The following is a 17,351-nucleotide window of genomic DNA, read 5'->3' on the forward strand; positions in this document are numbered from 1 at the left end:
AATACAAAGAGCACTACTTTTTTTTTTTTTGTTGTTGTTGTTGAAAGACAAAGTTTTAGTTTACTTGGGTATTTTTTTTCATATTCAGGTACGGAAACTCGATCTTAAATCTTAATTGACTACAGTCAGACATGAAAATTTTGTTTTTGTCTGACTAGACTGAATAAACTAGTTGAGTTAGATTTTACATCTATTTGAGTCGACGAGTCAAATTCAGATAATGAGAAGAAAAAAAATCCCACCTCAGATTGTGCTGTGCTTCTTAATTGTTGCCATGACTTGAAATATTACCCTTCCTTTGGAGTTTTTTTTTTTGTTGAAGGCCCTTTGGAGTTGTTGGTTTTATAGGCTAATCGATAAGTAGTACTCCTACTCGGTACATGTTTTTCTGTGACATGTTCATTATCAAGTGGCTAGGAGTATAAGCTCTTTGTGAGTATACTTTATTCTTCGAAAACCATTTATTATCTAATTGTGCTCTTTATATCGGTTGTCTGGATGCTATAAACATGTAGTCCTTAGTACCCATTTGGCCATTTGTAATTGTAGCAGTCGTATAATTTCCGATACAACCATTACCTGCTCAATTCTCTTTACTTGTTTTTACTGATGTCTGGCCCAGATTGGTGTACCTATAGGCACTCAAGCCGGTTCAAAACAGAACTTCATCAACCCGCTTGAAGCTGCAGGTACAGCCGTTTCCAACACAACAATTCAAGTAAATTTATGGTATGTATAGTAAGTATTCTTGTCACATGCACTTTATGTGTGAATAGTCCCACACTGACAATAGAAACTTTCATAACTACAAATAATTATGAGTATGGGATATGAAAAATACTCTTACCGACTTCTTTTTTTTTTTTGTTGAAATCTCTTACCGACTTCTTAGTCGCGGCAATAAGGATTACTAGACCATGAGATGGATGTGAAGTTCTAGAGGCTAGTGTTTTTCAAACCTCGGAACTTCGAATAATATATCAAAATCCAACGGCACATACAAGTGTAGACTTGTTGGGCAGGGTAGTTGACATACCAAATAAATGTAGGACACTGAATGTCACAATCCAACAATTAAAATGGGTTGGTTGGGTTTCACTCAAGTTTTGAATGACTCTCACTAGTTTTTATTATTATAAAGTTTTATATGTGTGTTATGGTACTATTATTATCTATTATGCATGAATACTGTCTAGTTATTTAAGACTTTATGAGATAAGAACAAGTTGAATTTGTCATCGAGAATACCCCGCCCATATCGTTATTAATGTATGTTGTATACCTTTTTTTTTTTTTTTTTTTTTTTTGTTGAGCATGTATGTTGTATACCTAGTTATACTAAGCAAATATTCTCTTAATTAAATAACTTGATTTTTAGTAGGGCACTAATTACCTAAGGACATTTTCAGTCTTTCTCAATATATTCTCAAGAAATAGTCCCTTTAAAATCACTTAGAAGGAAGGTTGCTTGCTTTGAAGAGTTCTCATCATCTCATGACCTCTTGGCTTGTACCAATGAGTTTCCACTAAGGGCTATGATCCACTTTTCCAATCCAATCTAGCTAGGAGCATAAATTCATATAACTTCACCAATTTCCCTATATAGAGCTAGTTAAAGAACCCATTTCTTGGTCACTACTTGTTCATCCTCTCAACTTCAACCTAATTAAATTTCTCTTCAACTATTATTAATTATTATCAATAAAGAAGCCCCTCTTGATTGAAATTTCTTGCAGGTTTGCCATGGACTTGCTTCTTCACAAGATCATCAACTTAATTCTCCCACCTGTCATCTTTATCATTCTTTGTATCACTATACCTCCTTATTATCTTTACAAGTTCTTTTACTCCATCTTAAGAACATTCTTCCCCATGGAAGATATGACCGGCAAGGTCGTTTTAGTTACCGGTGCTTCGTCCGGCATAGGCGAGGTTTAGCACAACACCTCATTTCACATTTTGTAACACTATCATATAGATATATAGAAGTTTAGACATTCTTATAGTTAAAAAAGTACTTATACTTGGTTTTTTTGCATGTATTTATGAATGTTCATAGCAACTTGTGTATGAGTATGCAAGAAGAGGAGCTCGTCTAGTCCTCGTAGCGAGAAGAAAAAAACTACTTGAAGAAGTTGCAGAGAAGGCGCGTCGATTTGGATCTAAAGATGTTTTAGTTGTATGTGGTGATGTTTCTAAGATCGAAGATTGTAAACAATTCATCGACGAAGCTATAAATCACTTCGGACGTTGTAAGTATTAGACTGCTAAAACTATACCACATTTTCGATGTTTATTTCCTATAGTGAATATCTTTGTATACTTACTTACAGTGGACCATTTGGTAAATAATGCTGGTATAACAAGTATTTGCCCGTTTGAAGAAGTTGTCGATATTCTCAACTTCAAACCCATGATGGTAATGAGAATCTTGCTTACTTTTCTCCTATTTTGAGATGAACATTATGTATGTGATTAGGCATTGATTATAATATATTGTTGTAAATGGTGTTTTTTGTAGGATGTTAACTTCTGGGGGTCAGTTTATGCTACTCATTTTGCAATTCCTCATCTCAAGAAAAGCAAAGGCAGGATAGTTGTTATTGCTTCCCCCTCTGGATGGTTGCATTCACCAAGACTTACCTTCTATGGTGTATGAATAACTTAGCCCTAATCTTATATATATATAATATATAATATGTTTTTTAGTCCTAAATTATTGATCTTGATAAAAAACTTAGTTAGCTTTATAAAAAATAATAAGGATTTAGTCCTTGAATAAATGTGTATGGTGATTTCAGGCTAGCAAAGCGGCATTGATAAACTTTTATGACTCGCTTAGAGTGGAAGTGGATCCGGATATCTCAATAACAATAGCATCTCCTGGTATAATCGAAACGGAGATGACCCAAGGCAAGCACTTAAGCAGGCAAGGTCAACTGCAAATGGATGAAGAAAACATGAATGTATGTATATTTTCTTATTTGCTACATCATTAACGATAAAAGTATACTCTCGTGTAGACCTTTGTGCACCGCCTTCAAGTATGACAAGAGTTATTTTCGAATTTTTCAAATTGTATAAAAACAAAATTACCCTTTGTCCTATTAGGATAAGGGGATGCCCAAGGATATACGCGATGGTGTACTTCAATTATTTTTGTTGCTAAATTTAACACTTTTTTTTTTTTGCAATGTTAAGATTTGAAATTTGGTCTTCTATGTTAGGGGGAAAATGGGTTTTTTTTAGTTATTGTATATATAGATCACTTGATAACCTACTTACTTGGTGTGATAATTTGACAATGGGCAGCTTCTTATCGGGGCATTTCCACTAGGCGGTGCGGGGACATGCGCAAAAACAATAGTAGAAGGAATTTGCAGAGGAGAGAGATCCATAACAGAGTTGAAGTATTTTGGAACAGTTTATTTGTGGAAAGTTCTTTGCCCTGATATCACTCACTTGGTTTTCAAGTGGATTATTTCTTTAAAACCTTACAAGGCTCGTCCTATTCCAAGTACCAATGCCACAACCAAAATACTTGAAGAAGAAGAAGAAGTTGCAACCAAATTGAAGTAAATCTTATGATTCACTCTTTCTAATTTTGCAAACCCTTAAAAAGATTCTCAGTAATCTATACTGTTTTGAAAGAAAGTTTATGTATGTTTTTTTTCTTGATTACTTTTGTTAATGAATGGGGATTATTAATTGTTATCTCTTGTGTTTCAAACATATCGTTATTGTTAAGTTTATGACCATCCAACTCAAAACCAATTGACAATGAGTGGAGAGGTTGTAGACATTATATTCTTGGTTGCTAGATATATACACATTCTCCTATGTCGGACTATTCTCACGCCCCCTTACGTGTGTCGGTCTTTTGAGCTTGAAACGTGTGTGTTTTTTCTTTTCGGTTGACGTGGAGCACGTGTGACTTTTTAGCCTATCACGTGTGAGCCTAGCTCTTAATATACCATGTTAAGTTTGTGATATTTCAACAAAAAAAAAAAAATTGACAATGAATAGAGATGACCTACAAATTATATTCTATATTGCTAGATGCACCTTCTCCCATTTGGGATCATTCTCATATTTATAATACTATATATGTGAACAATCAAATCAACATTTGCTTGACCAAAGGCCGGTGACAGGCTTAGGTGGCCTATCTACTTGACCCAAGGCATGTTGGAAGACTGACTTATGTGGACGGGTAGAGAGAAGTCACTTCTAGATGTTTCTCGCGTCTAGATGTTAAAAGTTGTGGAGAAAAATTAAAGGGAGAAAGAGAGCGACATACGTGAGCGATCACATTTTATTAGGAGGAATGACTTTACTGCTTACAAACAATATCCTTAACAAAATAATATTTCATCGATCATAATCGTATATTATAAAGATGAAATAAACATAAAACTGTCACACAAACTAAGACTTATATGTTGGTGTTTGGATTCACTTACAGTGGTTGGTTTCATTAATATCAACACATTTACTATTCACTTCTCCACCTCTATCTCAACTGTACAAATATTACATTGTTTGATAATTATGTTTATATTATATTACATGAAGGATATTCTTAGTTTTTTCATTCTAATTAATGAATTTATAAGATTATTTTAAATGATTGTTTTTCAAAAGCATAGTCTATGTGATGAGAATTGTTACAAAATAATAGGTCCTAGCTCGTTCTGATAGCACCATCAAAAGCAACCCTAGGTGAGTCAAGATGTGCTATAAGAGGACTAAATTCGAGCCATAGACAAATACAGAGTACACCGATTGAAAAAATTTCCTACATAATCGATTATGGGAGGTTCTAATTGCCCATTCTTAGTTAGAAGAGATGCTCAAATTAGGAACCAACTAAACTACCAAGTAATTATACAAATTAAGTCTTGTCAAGATTGTTGGCCTTTGAAAAGAAAGTTTTGGAGCATGTAATATCATCAATTTCCACTGGCCATAAATTTAGTAGATGACCATTCTGTCACAAGATGGTAAATTTATTAAAAAGTAGGTGTGGGAATTCAATGGAATGGGATTTGAGATTTTATCATTTCTTCACTAGTTGGCCTTTAAGTGTCTCTTCAAATCATTCTTCTAGTATGTCTATGTAATTAAAAAAGTAGTTCAACCAACAACAAATTTCAGATTTCAAGTTTTAATGTGCTACTCTACTTGACTATACAAAAATTCTAGATCTTTGATTTATCAAGATTTGAAATGATTCTAGTTTTCTTTTTTCTTCCAAAAAGTGATCTCATATGACTGGAGTCACTCGTCGTCACTTTGTCTCTACGTAGAGCTAAGGTTACGAGGTAGGGGGTCCATTTCTGAAACATCATCTCTCTCTACTTTTTTGAAGCCTATTAGGTCTAACTCTCCTAAAAAATCGGCAAAACATTTCCCGAGTCTACTTGTATAGTTTACTAGTTTATTGTGTAGTTCAAAACTTGCATATTTGATTACAAGAATGTGTAGTGAAAAATGCCAACTGAATAAAAACGAATATGTAGTGAGAAATGCTAACTGAATAGAATTTTTTTTTTCTTTGTATCAGTGTTCGATGGAAACGAACCAGAAATAATAGGTCTAAGTTCAACAGGCACAAGATTTTGTTCTTGATGAGCCTCCACGGGTACTCCACCTAATACTAAGCTTAAGCTCACATCGCCCAAGATATGGGCGCTTTCCTAAGCATATTAGACTATTATGTTTACTCACCTTCAATGACAATGCACTATTGGCTACAATACCACTTACAAAAACCCAAATGACAGTAATTGTCGACATTGACCTTGTTTTGGCCGCTTAAGCCGAACGTATACAAGATTTTGTTTCCGAAAAAGATTCAACTAATCCATTTTAAAAATCATGGCGTTTACTACATTTAAGCTCACACCTCTAGTACACGCTCTATGATCTCATATAGGGTTTTTCAAAGAAGCATTCTAAACCTTACCTAATAAACTCCTAACACCACTCCCTAAAGTAGGATTAATGCATTGTATCCCCCCCTAACAACTCATAATTTCACATGTCTTTGTCTTTTTTTTTGTTCTTGCAATTCACATGTCTTGTCTAACCATCTAAATTACGGATAATTTAATGGCGAAAAAGTAGGAGAGAAGATAACCATATATTAGCATCAACCACTTTGTGTCCTTGTAAAAGAAATTTTTGAGTTTTATTCATAAAATCTTGATCTTGAGTCCTTGATTACTTCAAGAAATAATGGAATTGATTCATGAAATAATGAACATACTTGTTCCTCCTATCCTTCTCATGGGGGTCCTTATATCCCTACCTCTTGCCTTCATTTGCAGGCTTCTATTTTTCATTAAAAGATCATTTTCCGTCGAAGACTTGACCGGAAAGGTTGTCATCATTACCGGAGCATCGTCCGGTATCGGAGAGGTAAATTCCAATTTTACCCTTCACATGAACTAAAAATCGGTATTTTATGTTTATATATTGATCTATAATGTCTTGACATATTATCTATATATTCATATATCTTGTAGTATTTGGCTTATGCTTATGCTAAGAGAGGAGCTCGTTTGGTACTTGTTGCAAGAAGAGAAAGTCTTCTTCGAGAGGTTGCCGAGAAGGCTAGAAGGTTTGGATCTCCTGATGTTTTAGTGTCATTGGCTGATGTTTCTAAAGTTGAAGATTGTAAAAGATTTGTTCAAGAAGCCATTACTCACTTCGGACGTTGTAAGTAATTATTAGATACTATTTCAGTAGATGTTCATGTTATATAGACATACTTCGCTACTGGTTGGAGCGTTACCAAGTTGTCTCCAGACCAGACCAAGGGTTTGAGAGATGAAATCATACTTCGCTACGGTAACATTTCAGAAAAAAAAATTCCTACTTAAATGTATTTTATAAAACAGAAATGTTAAGTTCACAAAAAATTTTGGCAAAAAGAAATGATGTGACAAGTCTCTTTTGAAAGTTTGACATAATCCTGACAGTCAAAACATGAACGAGTCATAAAGGGAACGGTCCAGATTCAGTCAAACTTTGAAAGGAATCTTGCCACGTCATTTCGGCAAAAAAATTGTCAAATTTTGTTTTGAAAGGATCAATTATTTTTTATTATGTCAAGCTACTTAGTTTGAGCTTGAGATTGTTTAGATGTTAATATTTTTTCTTTTCCTATTTTTTGGCATTTGTTAATATTAGTGGATCATTTGGTAAATAATGCTGGAATATTAAGTGTCTATTCATTTGAGGAAGCAACTGATATCACTCTTGCAAATCATGTTATGGTATTTAACCCTTCCATATATTATTCCCATTAATAATGGGTTCTTTTCATAATTATTCAATTAAACAAAAAAAAAATCTCATTTGTGTAGAATGTGAACTTTTGGGGTTCAATTTATGCAACTCATTTTGCAATTCCTCATCTAAGAGAGAGCAAAGGAAAGATCGTCGTGATTTCATCAATTAGTTCATGGTTGTATGCGCCCAACTTGATCTTCTATGGTGTAAGTACTGCATAAGTTCTTGAAATAGAAACTATTGATACAACAGAGTAATTCAACAATTATACAATAAAATTCTTTTTTTGTCGTCAGTTTCATTAATTTATTGGTTTTGTAGTTCGAAACTTGATATAAAAATAACTTAGCTAGGCCACAATAATAGAATTGTTGTGTAAGTTTGTCGTGTCAATAGAATTACGTAGTTAGTAAACTACTTATCTCTCAACTTCTCTGAAATGTTATTCTAACTATTGTGTATTTTGATCAGGCAAGTAAAGCAGCAATGTTGAACTTTTTCGAAACACTTAGAGTTGAATTAGGTTCTTCTGTTAAAATATCAATAGTATCTCCAGGGTTTATAGAATCAGAGATGACTCAAGGTAAACACTTCTCTAAAGATGGGACTGTTGATCTTGACCCTGGAAGAAGAGATGTAAGTACAATTTCTATATGTATATATAAGTTTTCAAATTCTTGATTTGCTATGATATCATGTTGAACAACTATTTTATTTGAGCAGGCAGTGGTTGGGATGCTTCCGGTAAGAGGAGTAGTGGAATGCACAAACACCATTGTGCGCCGTGTATGTCGAGGAGACCGAGACATAACAGATCCATCCTGGTTCAAGACTCTGTACTTGTGCAAGGTATTTGTGTCCGAGACCGTTGAATGGTTTTTCAATGTGCTTTTTGTGTCTCAACCGGGTAACTCAGCGCACAATCCACTCGGACGAAGGATTTTAGACACCACTGGTATCAAGAAATTCATCTATCCAGCTTCCATCTTGTCGGATATCAAAGGGAAGTAGCCGAGTGAAATCCATGTTTATGTACGTGCAAGGTTTATTTATTATAGCTTAGCTCTTTGCAATATCTATTCATTTACAAACTCATCCTACCAAACAGACGCTTAATGAAATTTAAACGAGCTTCTTTTAGGTTCGTCGATGTATTGATCTAACAAGGCCATGGTTTGCATGATATGTGAGTATGTGATCATTGTTACATTAGGAGTCGTTACATCACCATAGGTCATAGTGACTCACTCTAGCCATGTCCATGTAGTTTGTGTGTGATTGTACATGAGTCAAAGTCTAATTTTGAGGATGAATTAAGAGATCATCTTTATTAAAAATCATTCAGTTGATGGTCTTTAGCATAACAAATTAACAATGTATGGTAGCATAACAATGTATGGTGCAAATGTTGTGTGTGGTTGTAGGAATAGAGTAGGTAAGACTTGAGAAATGGGGAATTCATAGTCCAGAGTGAACACTAACTTTAGGAAAACCAAAGACTAGCTACCCATACACCTTCCTACATCTAGAACTCATTTATACCTAACACAAAGTTGATCCTCATTTGTTACAACCTTATTGGTTGAGAATTTGAAATGGAAACAAAAGCTAGGGCTTCTCAACTTCTTTTGGTTGTCCCTTATTGGCTCCAATCCACTTAGGGCAACAATTTATAGCTTCCAATCAGTGGGTTGATCTACCATCCTTAAACAAAATGTATTTTTAATTATGAATATATATATCATGGAGAGATAACATAAAGTAGTTTCTAATTAGTAGTGGAGGAACCCTTTTTTTTAGTAACTATCTTTTTTCCTGTCTATATTAATGAATGCATGTCTCTCTATCTACTTACAATCTAGTTTTTTGATTCATAAACCCTAACCAAAGTGGAAGAGGAGAGAAAGAGTCACTACTTGTGTTCTAATTGAAGTTGGTAGTACTTGTTAGCTAGTTACAGTTAGAAATGAAAAAGTTTCTAGTGATTCTAGTCATGGTCATAGTACTAACTAGCATGGGTCTAGACTCGGTCGACTGCGCATTTGGAATCGAACTCGACCCTTGCACGCCACCACGGTGTGCGATCGAATGCAAGAAAGTTCTGCGAGACAAGTACATGAGCGCTGCTTGCGTGACGGGCAACAGGGGAAAGTTTTGTGTTTGTTTAGGTTGAAGGAAAACAAGCCAAGGAAACAATTTGAAGTATTAGGTCTTATTTTGTGTGAGTTCAACAAAAAAAAAAGGTCTTATTTTGTGTGGGTAAAAGATATTACTTATGATAAGCTTAAGCTTAGGTCCTATTTTCATTTTAGGCTATGGTGTAGGCTTAAAATATTAAACGTGGTGTCTTTCACCCAATAAATGTGTGGACTAAATATTGGGAATTTTATAGGCACCAACAAAATTGCCAAGTCCAACACCCATATAGGTGAAGAGAAGTCATATGTAGGGAAAAAAGGACCATGTCCACACAACATCATACTTGATTTGAACCAAGTCAATAGCTAAGCTGACACGATTTTTTTTATTTAAAAATAAAAAATCTTCTTCACTATTACCAGGAGAAAAATGTTAAGGAACACGAAAATTAGGCAGATTCTGGATTGAAATGTGGTTAGATGTGATTCGTGTTTTCGATGATTTTGATCAACTGAAAATGAATCATGTCAAACCTCTAACTCTTATCGTCACAATCTTAAAGTATAAGCCAAAACTAAACATAAAATTGTTCTTGTTGTCTCTTTTTCACTATTGCCAGGAGAAAAATGTTAGAGAACAAGAAAACTAGGCAGATTCTAGATAGAAATGTGGTTAGATATGATTCGTGTGTTCGATGATTTTGATCAACTGAACCTGAATAATGTCAAACCTCTTACTCTTATCGTCGCAACCTTAAAGTATGAGGGAAAACTAAAACATGAAATACTTCTTGTTGTTTGAGGGTGAGTTCGAACCTTTGACCTTTGTTACACAAACCAAATTCTTAACCACTAACCTAGAGTTAAATTATGAAAATACTTAGTTCAAGTTATATGTATAAAAGACGGAATAACTCATTAAACTCCAAAATAGAGGCCCTTGCGTATGTTGGAGTCCAAAACAGTCGTTTTGGTTGTTTTAGGGTTGGCTCGCCCCTCTAACCACCACCTCCCCCAACATCAGCACCACCACTCCAATCTTTTTCTTTTTCCTAAAATGTGATGTGCTCTAATAATGCGTGTGAGCTTGGAAAAGTTTGAATCTGAATTGTGAACCTTTATCTTTAAGTGGACTTTGAACGAATCTTGTGTGCCCCATAATACTTCCCTATTTAAACCAGCTTGGCGCACATTAGCAAAGGTGCAAGTTAGCATCGACTAATTAGCTAGCCGCTCCCGCAGGATCCGCTTGTTGTTGGCGCAATTTAGATAAGCGCAAATTAGCTTTTACAATCCTTTATCAGCTGCGCAAGTTAGTTGCATCGCACTTTAGCAACGTTTGTGGCACATGTTTAGTGGCGCATGTTAGCGACAAGTGTGTGGAAACTTAAAGGACGGCACAAGTTGGTAGGGCAACATGTGAAGTAGGAAGAGAGAAGTTCCTCTATGTTGGAGATAAAATAGCAAGGAAAGGATACGATTATGAAACACACATCTCTACCCTCCATCATCATTCATCATCACCAATTCTCTCCCAAACAAAATCTTTTCAAAAGCTTTGGAAATCTAATATTCTGTCGATTAGACTAGGTGAACATAACTAGACGCTATACAAAGTCAATCAATCTGACCCTGAACTAACTCTAAGTCAATTTTATACTTAATCAAATCAATTACAAAGTTCAATCAACTCAAAAAAGATGTTCGTCTACATGCTCCACTAGAACCCAAAAGGTTAACAATAAACAAGATGAGATAAATCGTAAAGAAGTATAATTCTTTACTACTTTCCCAACTTGCATAGTTTGTGTTATATGATTTTGGAACACACATCTCTACCCTCCATCATCATCACCAATTCTCTCTCAAACAAAATCTTTTCAAAAGCTTTGAAAATCTAATATTCTGTGGATTAGACTAGGTGTTCCGTGTTCATAACCAGACACTATACAAAGTCAATCAATCTGACCCGAACTGACTCAGAGTATATTTCATACTTAATCAAATCAATTACAAAGTTCAATCAACTCAAAAAAGATGTCCGTCTACATGCTCCACTAGAACCCAAAAGGTTTAACAACAAACAAGATGAGATAAATTGTAAAGAAGTATAATTCTTTACTACTTTCCCAACTTGCATAGTTTGTGTTATATGAGTTTGGAAAAGCTAAGTTTTCTTTTGTGCCACTATCCCAAAAGCTAAGTTGAGTCTGATATTTGTCTTGTCCTGTCTAATATATTTATTAAATTTAGACCAGTATTTGAACGGTTAGTTGTCGCAGCCCGACCTAATTCCCACCTCTATTTCCACCATCACTAAGTACTCCCCAAAAACAAAGACAAAAATTTGAAGCGTGAGGATCATTATCGTTCTTCCTCAAACAAATCTTTAAAGCTTTCTCCATCCATATTCTTTTAAATTCGACTATACTAGGTGAACATAACTGGACATTGTGCAAAATCAATCCATATAAGTCAGACCAAATCGAATTAAGTCAATATCACACTTAATCAAATCTAACTACAAAATTCCATCACCTCAAAAAAGATCTCCATCTACATACTCCACTAGAACCAAAAAAGTTAGCAATCGACAAGATGAGATAAATTGTAAAGAGGTATAATTCTTTACTACTTTCCCAACTTGCAACTCGACAAGATGAGATAAATTGTAAAGAGGTATAATTCTTTACTACTTTCCGTAGTTGCGTCGTATGAGTTTTGAAAAGGAATTTTTTGGTTCCTAGTCCAAAAATCTACCCCTAAACACATATTTAGTCCCCCCTAATATTAATATAGGATTTTAAGCCAAAATAATAATTATAATTGATATTTAGTCCAAATTAGTTAAAGTATGTCTATACTTTAAAGTTACAGTATTTTTCTGTTTAAAAGTTCTTGTTTTGTTTCATAAATTACCTGTTATTTATTGTTAAAGTTTCATACTTTATTTCATGTTTTCCATACTTTATTTCATTTTTTTTTTATATGTGTCATACATAACACGTTATTTATCAACAATGTTTCTTACAAAACGAAAAGGACTAAAAACCTATTTTCTGGGAAGATTGGACCTTAAATTTTTTTTGAATTTTATTTTGGACTTAAAACCCATGGACCCTTTTGAAAAGCTAAGTTGAGCCTAACATTTGTCATGTCCTGTCTAATATATTTATCAAGTTTAGACTAATATTTGAACGATTGTTTTTGCTGGTCCAATCTGATTCCTACTCCTATTTCTGCCATCACTAACTCGCCAAAAAATAAAGATCGAAATTTTTGCTGGTCCGCCATGATTCCTACTCCTATTACCACCATCTCATGACCCAAAGTAAGTTCACTTTTGGTTAGGTTTATCCAAGCAACACTGGTACTGGTGATTCCGTCCTATTACGACAAGAGACATTTTGGTTTTTCGGTCACGAGAAAAAACAAAACGCCCCTTAACTTATTCACGACGTAGGCAATGAGATCATCGAAGGAGTCATCAAAAATGTAATTCGGGTAGGTAAAGGGTTGGTTAATCTTGGTAATACGTGACACATGTACGATATTGTTTTTATATGGCCTTACAAAGACATTAGAAGAGAAATAAGCCTTGTTTTTTTTACCCTTTTCTCTGTCTAACTTTGTTAAATGAGTGGTTCCAAGTCCAACATAAAAAAATGTTTTGGTATATTTTCCTAAATATAGTTTAGATGGACATCCATGATCATCTTCTCCACCCACTCAAAGACCCCACTTGTTCATAAACTATATCACAAAAATTCTTTCCTAGAATCTCATGGGGGCGTGGAGCTGACTATGATTTCCAAATATGGCCATTATTTTATAAGAAAATAAAGAACCTATGCTATGATGACGGACGTGCACATATGCTGATAATGGTAAAATAGGTCTATAATAAGTTATCATCGTTAGAGTACGAACAACTATAATTACATATATAAACTTCTTGTTAGAGCAAAATACCGTAAAATGAGAATACTGAAAATCTTTGATGTCGTCTCCTATTCCACTTGCAAAGATCGAGAATAATTAGTAGTAATCAATATTGATTGAGTTGGATGAAAATACAGAGGTAAGATCTTTGAACATATATAAAACTTGAACGGTTGCACCTACCTAATGGAACATATGGTTGACTAAGTGGTTAAAGTTCATCGAAATTCATCCATATCTTCGCGCATTATGTTTTCTCTCAATAGTCTTAATTAACTTTAAACTCCGTGAATGTTGAGATATCATGTATAATGTTAAATTCTCTGACAATCTGATTTTAAATCTATATTTGATTCCTACTTAAACATAGTTTAATATTACCAATTTAGTGTAGGACAATTCATGTTTAGAGGATTCAGATTCAAAAACTGTGGAATTTGAAAGTTTAACTAGTGATCATTAAGTAATAATTGGATTTTACTTGATATCTCTTAAAGAATCCTCTTTTAGATTTGAAACATAATTATGACCTAATACCCACCATCGTTGACCCATCCGTACACTTATCATTACCTCGAATCTTTCGCCCATCGAACTTTCGATATATTCCATTCTTCGTTGACAAAAACGTTCATTACGTACCAGAAGGAAGATATCTACGGCCAATATTAGTTAATCAACCACGTGTTATAATCTGAAAACTCTGACTAGCATAACTTCGTACTCTTGATCACAGTAAAGTACTAAACAGAAAAAGAAAATACGACTCGTCCCGCGAGTTGGAAGAGCGGGATTAATCTGACGGTTCTAGAATCATCATTTTGTGAACCTCGAGAAATAAAAGCAAATTGAAGAAGAGGAGAGTGGGTGGGACCCACAGAAGTGCCTACCACAGAGATTCACCATTTCTGTCCCTCCAAAACTCTTCATCCATCTCAAAAGCCAATTCCCCTCCTTCCACACTCCTAACTAGTCCTTCCTCCCTCCCTCAGTCCCTCTAGAGAGAGAGAGAGAGAGAGAGAGAAAAGTTGGAGCAGAGGATTGAATTCAAAAAATAGAAGCTCTGTTTTTCTTTGTTCATTAATCTCTTTTGATTTCCCATGGATTACTCTCCTCCTTCACTTCATATGGATGATGAATTCAAAAAGCTTCTTATTAGAATGAATCCTCCAAGGTAAATAACAATACCCTTCCTTTATCTTCTTTTTCACCCCTTTTTTGCTTTTTCCTCTGTAATTTTTTATTTTGGGTTTTCAGTGTGGGTAGTTTGGATTTTGATTTGCAGGGTTACAATTGATAATACTTCAAGCAGGAAAGCTACTTTAATTAAGGTTTGGGTTTTTGAAATTTTATTGTGTTTTTAGCTTTTTTTGGGTGCTTTGGGAGGACTATGGGTGTGTTTATTATGGTTCTAATTTTGGGAATTTTTGTTAGTAGTTGAGGGTTTTTTTGGGGGGGAATTTTGCAGGTTGATAGTGCTAATAAATATGGAAGTTTGTTAGAAGTAGTTCAAGTTCTTACTGATTTGAATCTTACCATTATTAGAGCTTATATTTCTTCAGATGGAGAATGGTTTATGGATGGTATGATTTTGGTTTTCCATTACCCATTTCTTTAATCATATTTTGGTTTTGTTTTCTTCTTCATTAATCTAACTCTCTATTGATCTTGTTCTTTTGTAGTTTTTCATGTTGTAGACCAACATGGCAATAAGCTAGAAGATGGTGAAGTCATCGATCGCATTCAACAGGTAGACCCCCTTCAATTTTGGTTTTTGTATTCAGACGAGTCAGATGTACAAATCAGATAAAAAGAAACGATACACTAATCTTACTACGAAGGGTTTTCTCACTCAAAAACCCTTGCCAAAAACCCAATTGTATAGCAAAAGCATATTATGTTGGACAACTTCAATGGAGCTTGGAGATGTTTCTAAGTTGTTAGACTACTAAAGTTTACAACTTTTTGCAGTCATTGGGTCCACGGGCGTTGAGCCTCCGGTCCTTGAGAAGATCTGTCGGTGTCCAGGCTGCGGCTGAGCACACAACGATTGAATTGACAGGGAGAGACCGACCCGGGTTGCTTTCCGATGTTTTTGCAGTTCTTTCGGATCTCAAATGCAATGTGGTTGGTGCTGAAGTTTGGACCCATAACTCAAGAATGGCCTCACTTGTTTACATTAGTGATGTTGACACTGGGTTGCCTATCGACGACCCAGATAGACTCTCTAAAATCAAACAACTTCTTCGTTTCGTGGTCAAAGGAGATAGAGAGAAACGAAATGCAAACTTTGTAGATTCCGACGGTGTTACCCATACCGAAAGAAGGCTTCACCAAATGATGTTTGCAGATTGTGATTACGATTGGGATAATATCGATGGCGAAGACAAGACTGATAGAAGGAAACCATATGTAACTGTTGAGAATTGTGCAGATAAAGGATATACTGTTGTGAATTTGAGATGCCCGGATCGACCGAAACTACTCTTCGATACTGTCTGTACTTTAACAGATATGAAGTATGTTGTTTTTCATGGAACTGTTGGTTTTGATGGACCAGAAGCTTACCAGGTTCGGTTCTTCCCTTCTCGATAAGATTCTATTTGTTGGTTTTTTTCCTTCCGTAAACTTTAGCATTTGAATTCAGGTTCCAATTATCATGTAAACTTGAAGATATCCCTCCGAATAGAGTCGATAACGAGAATATTACTTCGTTTCAGTGAGATTATTGTTTCCTCTTGAACAGGAATATTATATCAGACAATTAGATGGATGTCCTATTAGTTCTGAAGGAGAGAGACGACGAGTCACCCATTGCTTAGAGGCAGCCATTCGTAGGCGAACTTCAGAGGTATTAGTCATCGAAAAGATTGATTTTCTACCTGCTTTCTATTGTTCTTTGGGATGCCTTATTGATTTTGATGAAGCTATCTTATATGCATAACAATACAGGGAATAAGACTAGAACTCTGTAGTGATGATAGAGTTGGCCTTTTATCAGAAGTAACGCGTATATTTAGAGAAAACGGGCTATCAGTAACTCAGGCTGAAGTTTCGACAAGAGGGTCTCAAGCTGTAAACGTATTCTATGTGACCGATGCATCAGGGGTACCAGTGAAGAGTGATACTATTGAAGCGATAAGGAGCGAAATTGGACAGACAATTCTTCGTGTTAAAGACGATAGCTACTCAAAATCTAGCATACAAGAAGGTGGGAAGTTCTCACTAGGTAATCTCTTTCGATCTAGATCGGAGAAGTTTCTCTATAATCTTGGACTAATAAGATCATGCTCCTAATCGAACTTTGTTTGTTTGGAGGTAAACCGAAAATCTTTCTTTTCAACTTCTTGTTGATCTTAAAGCCAAAATGGCATAAGACATAAAGTTGTGGTTGATCTTTTCTTGTAACTTGATTGGGAAGATGAAGTTTTTCTTGTTGGTTCTCTATTGTAAATACATGTGCTTTTTGTACTCTTGTTTTCTTCATAGTGCTTCTCCAAAATCTTGATGTTCTAATGGTTGAAGTTGGCTCGGAACCCTAGCTCGAGAGCGGCTGTTAATACGATTTTTTTTTCCCTTTTCAAATTCAGATATAAAATCTGACTCAATATCTGAATTGACTCAAATTTGATTTGAAAAGTATGAAATAAGTTCTAAGTCTGATGGTGACAAATGATTGCTACTTTTTAGGCCAATCCTTTTCTGATTCTAAGTTGGCAAGTGACATTTGACTGGAGTGGAGGACCATCTATCCTGACTCAGGAGTCAGAGACAGAATGGTAGGGAGATCTGACTTAAGTCAGTGATCATTGGGAGGACAAATGATTTTTTGGGAAGTGTACTTACAAATCAGTACTGTTATACTCACACCTTCAAACTTTACACCCTACTTGCACATTCTTTGTGGATCATATTACACAAGGGTACCTTTATAGGTGGCCCGCTTTTTTGTTCTTGACTCGCTCCTCTCTT

General features: G+C 35.1%; 3 protein-coding genes across 7 annotated transcripts; all 3 read left to right on the forward strand.

Annotated features, from left to right (window-relative positions):
• Nucleotides 1–1,158: 1,158 nt before the first annotated feature.
• Nucleotides 1,159–3,714, forward strand: LOC147553508 (11-beta-hydroxysteroid dehydrogenase 1A-like). 3 transcript variants are annotated; one of them, XM_086669993.1, is made up of 7 exons: nucleotides 1,159–1,269; nucleotides 1,314–1,932; nucleotides 2,060–2,252; nucleotides 2,334–2,419; nucleotides 2,522–2,653; nucleotides 2,802–2,966; nucleotides 3,313–3,714. In XM_086669993.1, the coding sequence occupies exons 2-7, from the start codon at nucleotides 1,744–1,746 to the stop codon at nucleotides 3,577–3,579; spliced, it is 1,032 nt and encodes a 343-aa protein (XP_086526119.1). In that variant the 5' UTR covers nucleotides 1,159–1,269; nucleotides 1,314–1,743; the 3' UTR covers nucleotides 3,580–3,714. The 3 variants fall into 3 exon arrangements, with proteins under 3 accessions (XP_086526119.1, XP_086526121.1, XP_086526120.1); XM_086669995.1 differs by having other exon boundaries at nucleotides 1,168–1,269; nucleotides 1,737–1,932; XM_086669994.1 differs by lacking the exon at nucleotides 1,159–1,269 and having other exon boundaries at nucleotides 1,314–1,631; nucleotides 1,737–1,932.
• A 1,852-nt stretch (nucleotides 3,715–5,566) lies between these two features.
• Nucleotides 5,567–8,443, forward strand: LOC147553509 (11-beta-hydroxysteroid dehydrogenase A-like). Its single transcript, XM_086669951.1, has 6 exons — nucleotides 5,567–6,423; nucleotides 6,531–6,723; nucleotides 7,198–7,283; nucleotides 7,374–7,505; nucleotides 7,771–7,935; nucleotides 8,023–8,443. Exons 1-6 carry the CDS (start codon nucleotides 6,241–6,243, stop codon nucleotides 8,308–8,310), a joined length of 1,047 nt encoding a protein of 348 aa, XP_086526077.1. The 5' UTR covers nucleotides 5,567–6,240; the 3' UTR covers nucleotides 8,311–8,443.
• Nucleotides 8,444–12,632: 4,189 nt separating this feature from the next.
• Nucleotides 12,633–16,881, forward strand: LOC147553510 (ACT domain-containing protein ACR4-like). Of its 3 annotated transcripts, XM_086666021.1 has the most exons (8): nucleotides 13,368–13,518; nucleotides 14,116–14,553; nucleotides 14,665–14,710; nucleotides 14,848–14,962; nucleotides 15,062–15,129; nucleotides 15,351–15,950; nucleotides 16,126–16,230; nucleotides 16,332–16,881. In XM_086666021.1, exons 2-8 carry the CDS (start codon nucleotides 14,480–14,482, stop codon nucleotides 16,674–16,676), a joined length of 1,353 nt encoding a protein of 450 aa, XP_086522147.1. In that variant the 5' UTR covers nucleotides 13,368–13,518; nucleotides 14,116–14,479; the 3' UTR covers nucleotides 16,677–16,881. The 3 variants fall into 3 exon arrangements, with proteins under 3 accessions (XP_086522146.1, XP_086522147.1, XP_086522148.1); XM_086666020.1 differs by having other exon boundaries at nucleotides 12,633–14,553; XM_086666022.1 differs by having other exon boundaries at nucleotides 13,368–14,553; nucleotides 14,637–14,710.
• Nucleotides 16,882–17,351: the final 470 nt, after the last annotated feature.

This window comes from Eschscholzia californica, unplaced genomic scaffold (genome assembly GCF_041429995.1).
Source record: "Eschscholzia californica isolate CP2 unplaced genomic scaffold, dmEscCali1.0.p SCAF_3, whole genome shotgun sequence".
NCBI classification, from domain to species: Eukaryota; Viridiplantae; Streptophyta; class Magnoliopsida; order Ranunculales; family Papaveraceae; genus Eschscholzia; species Eschscholzia californica.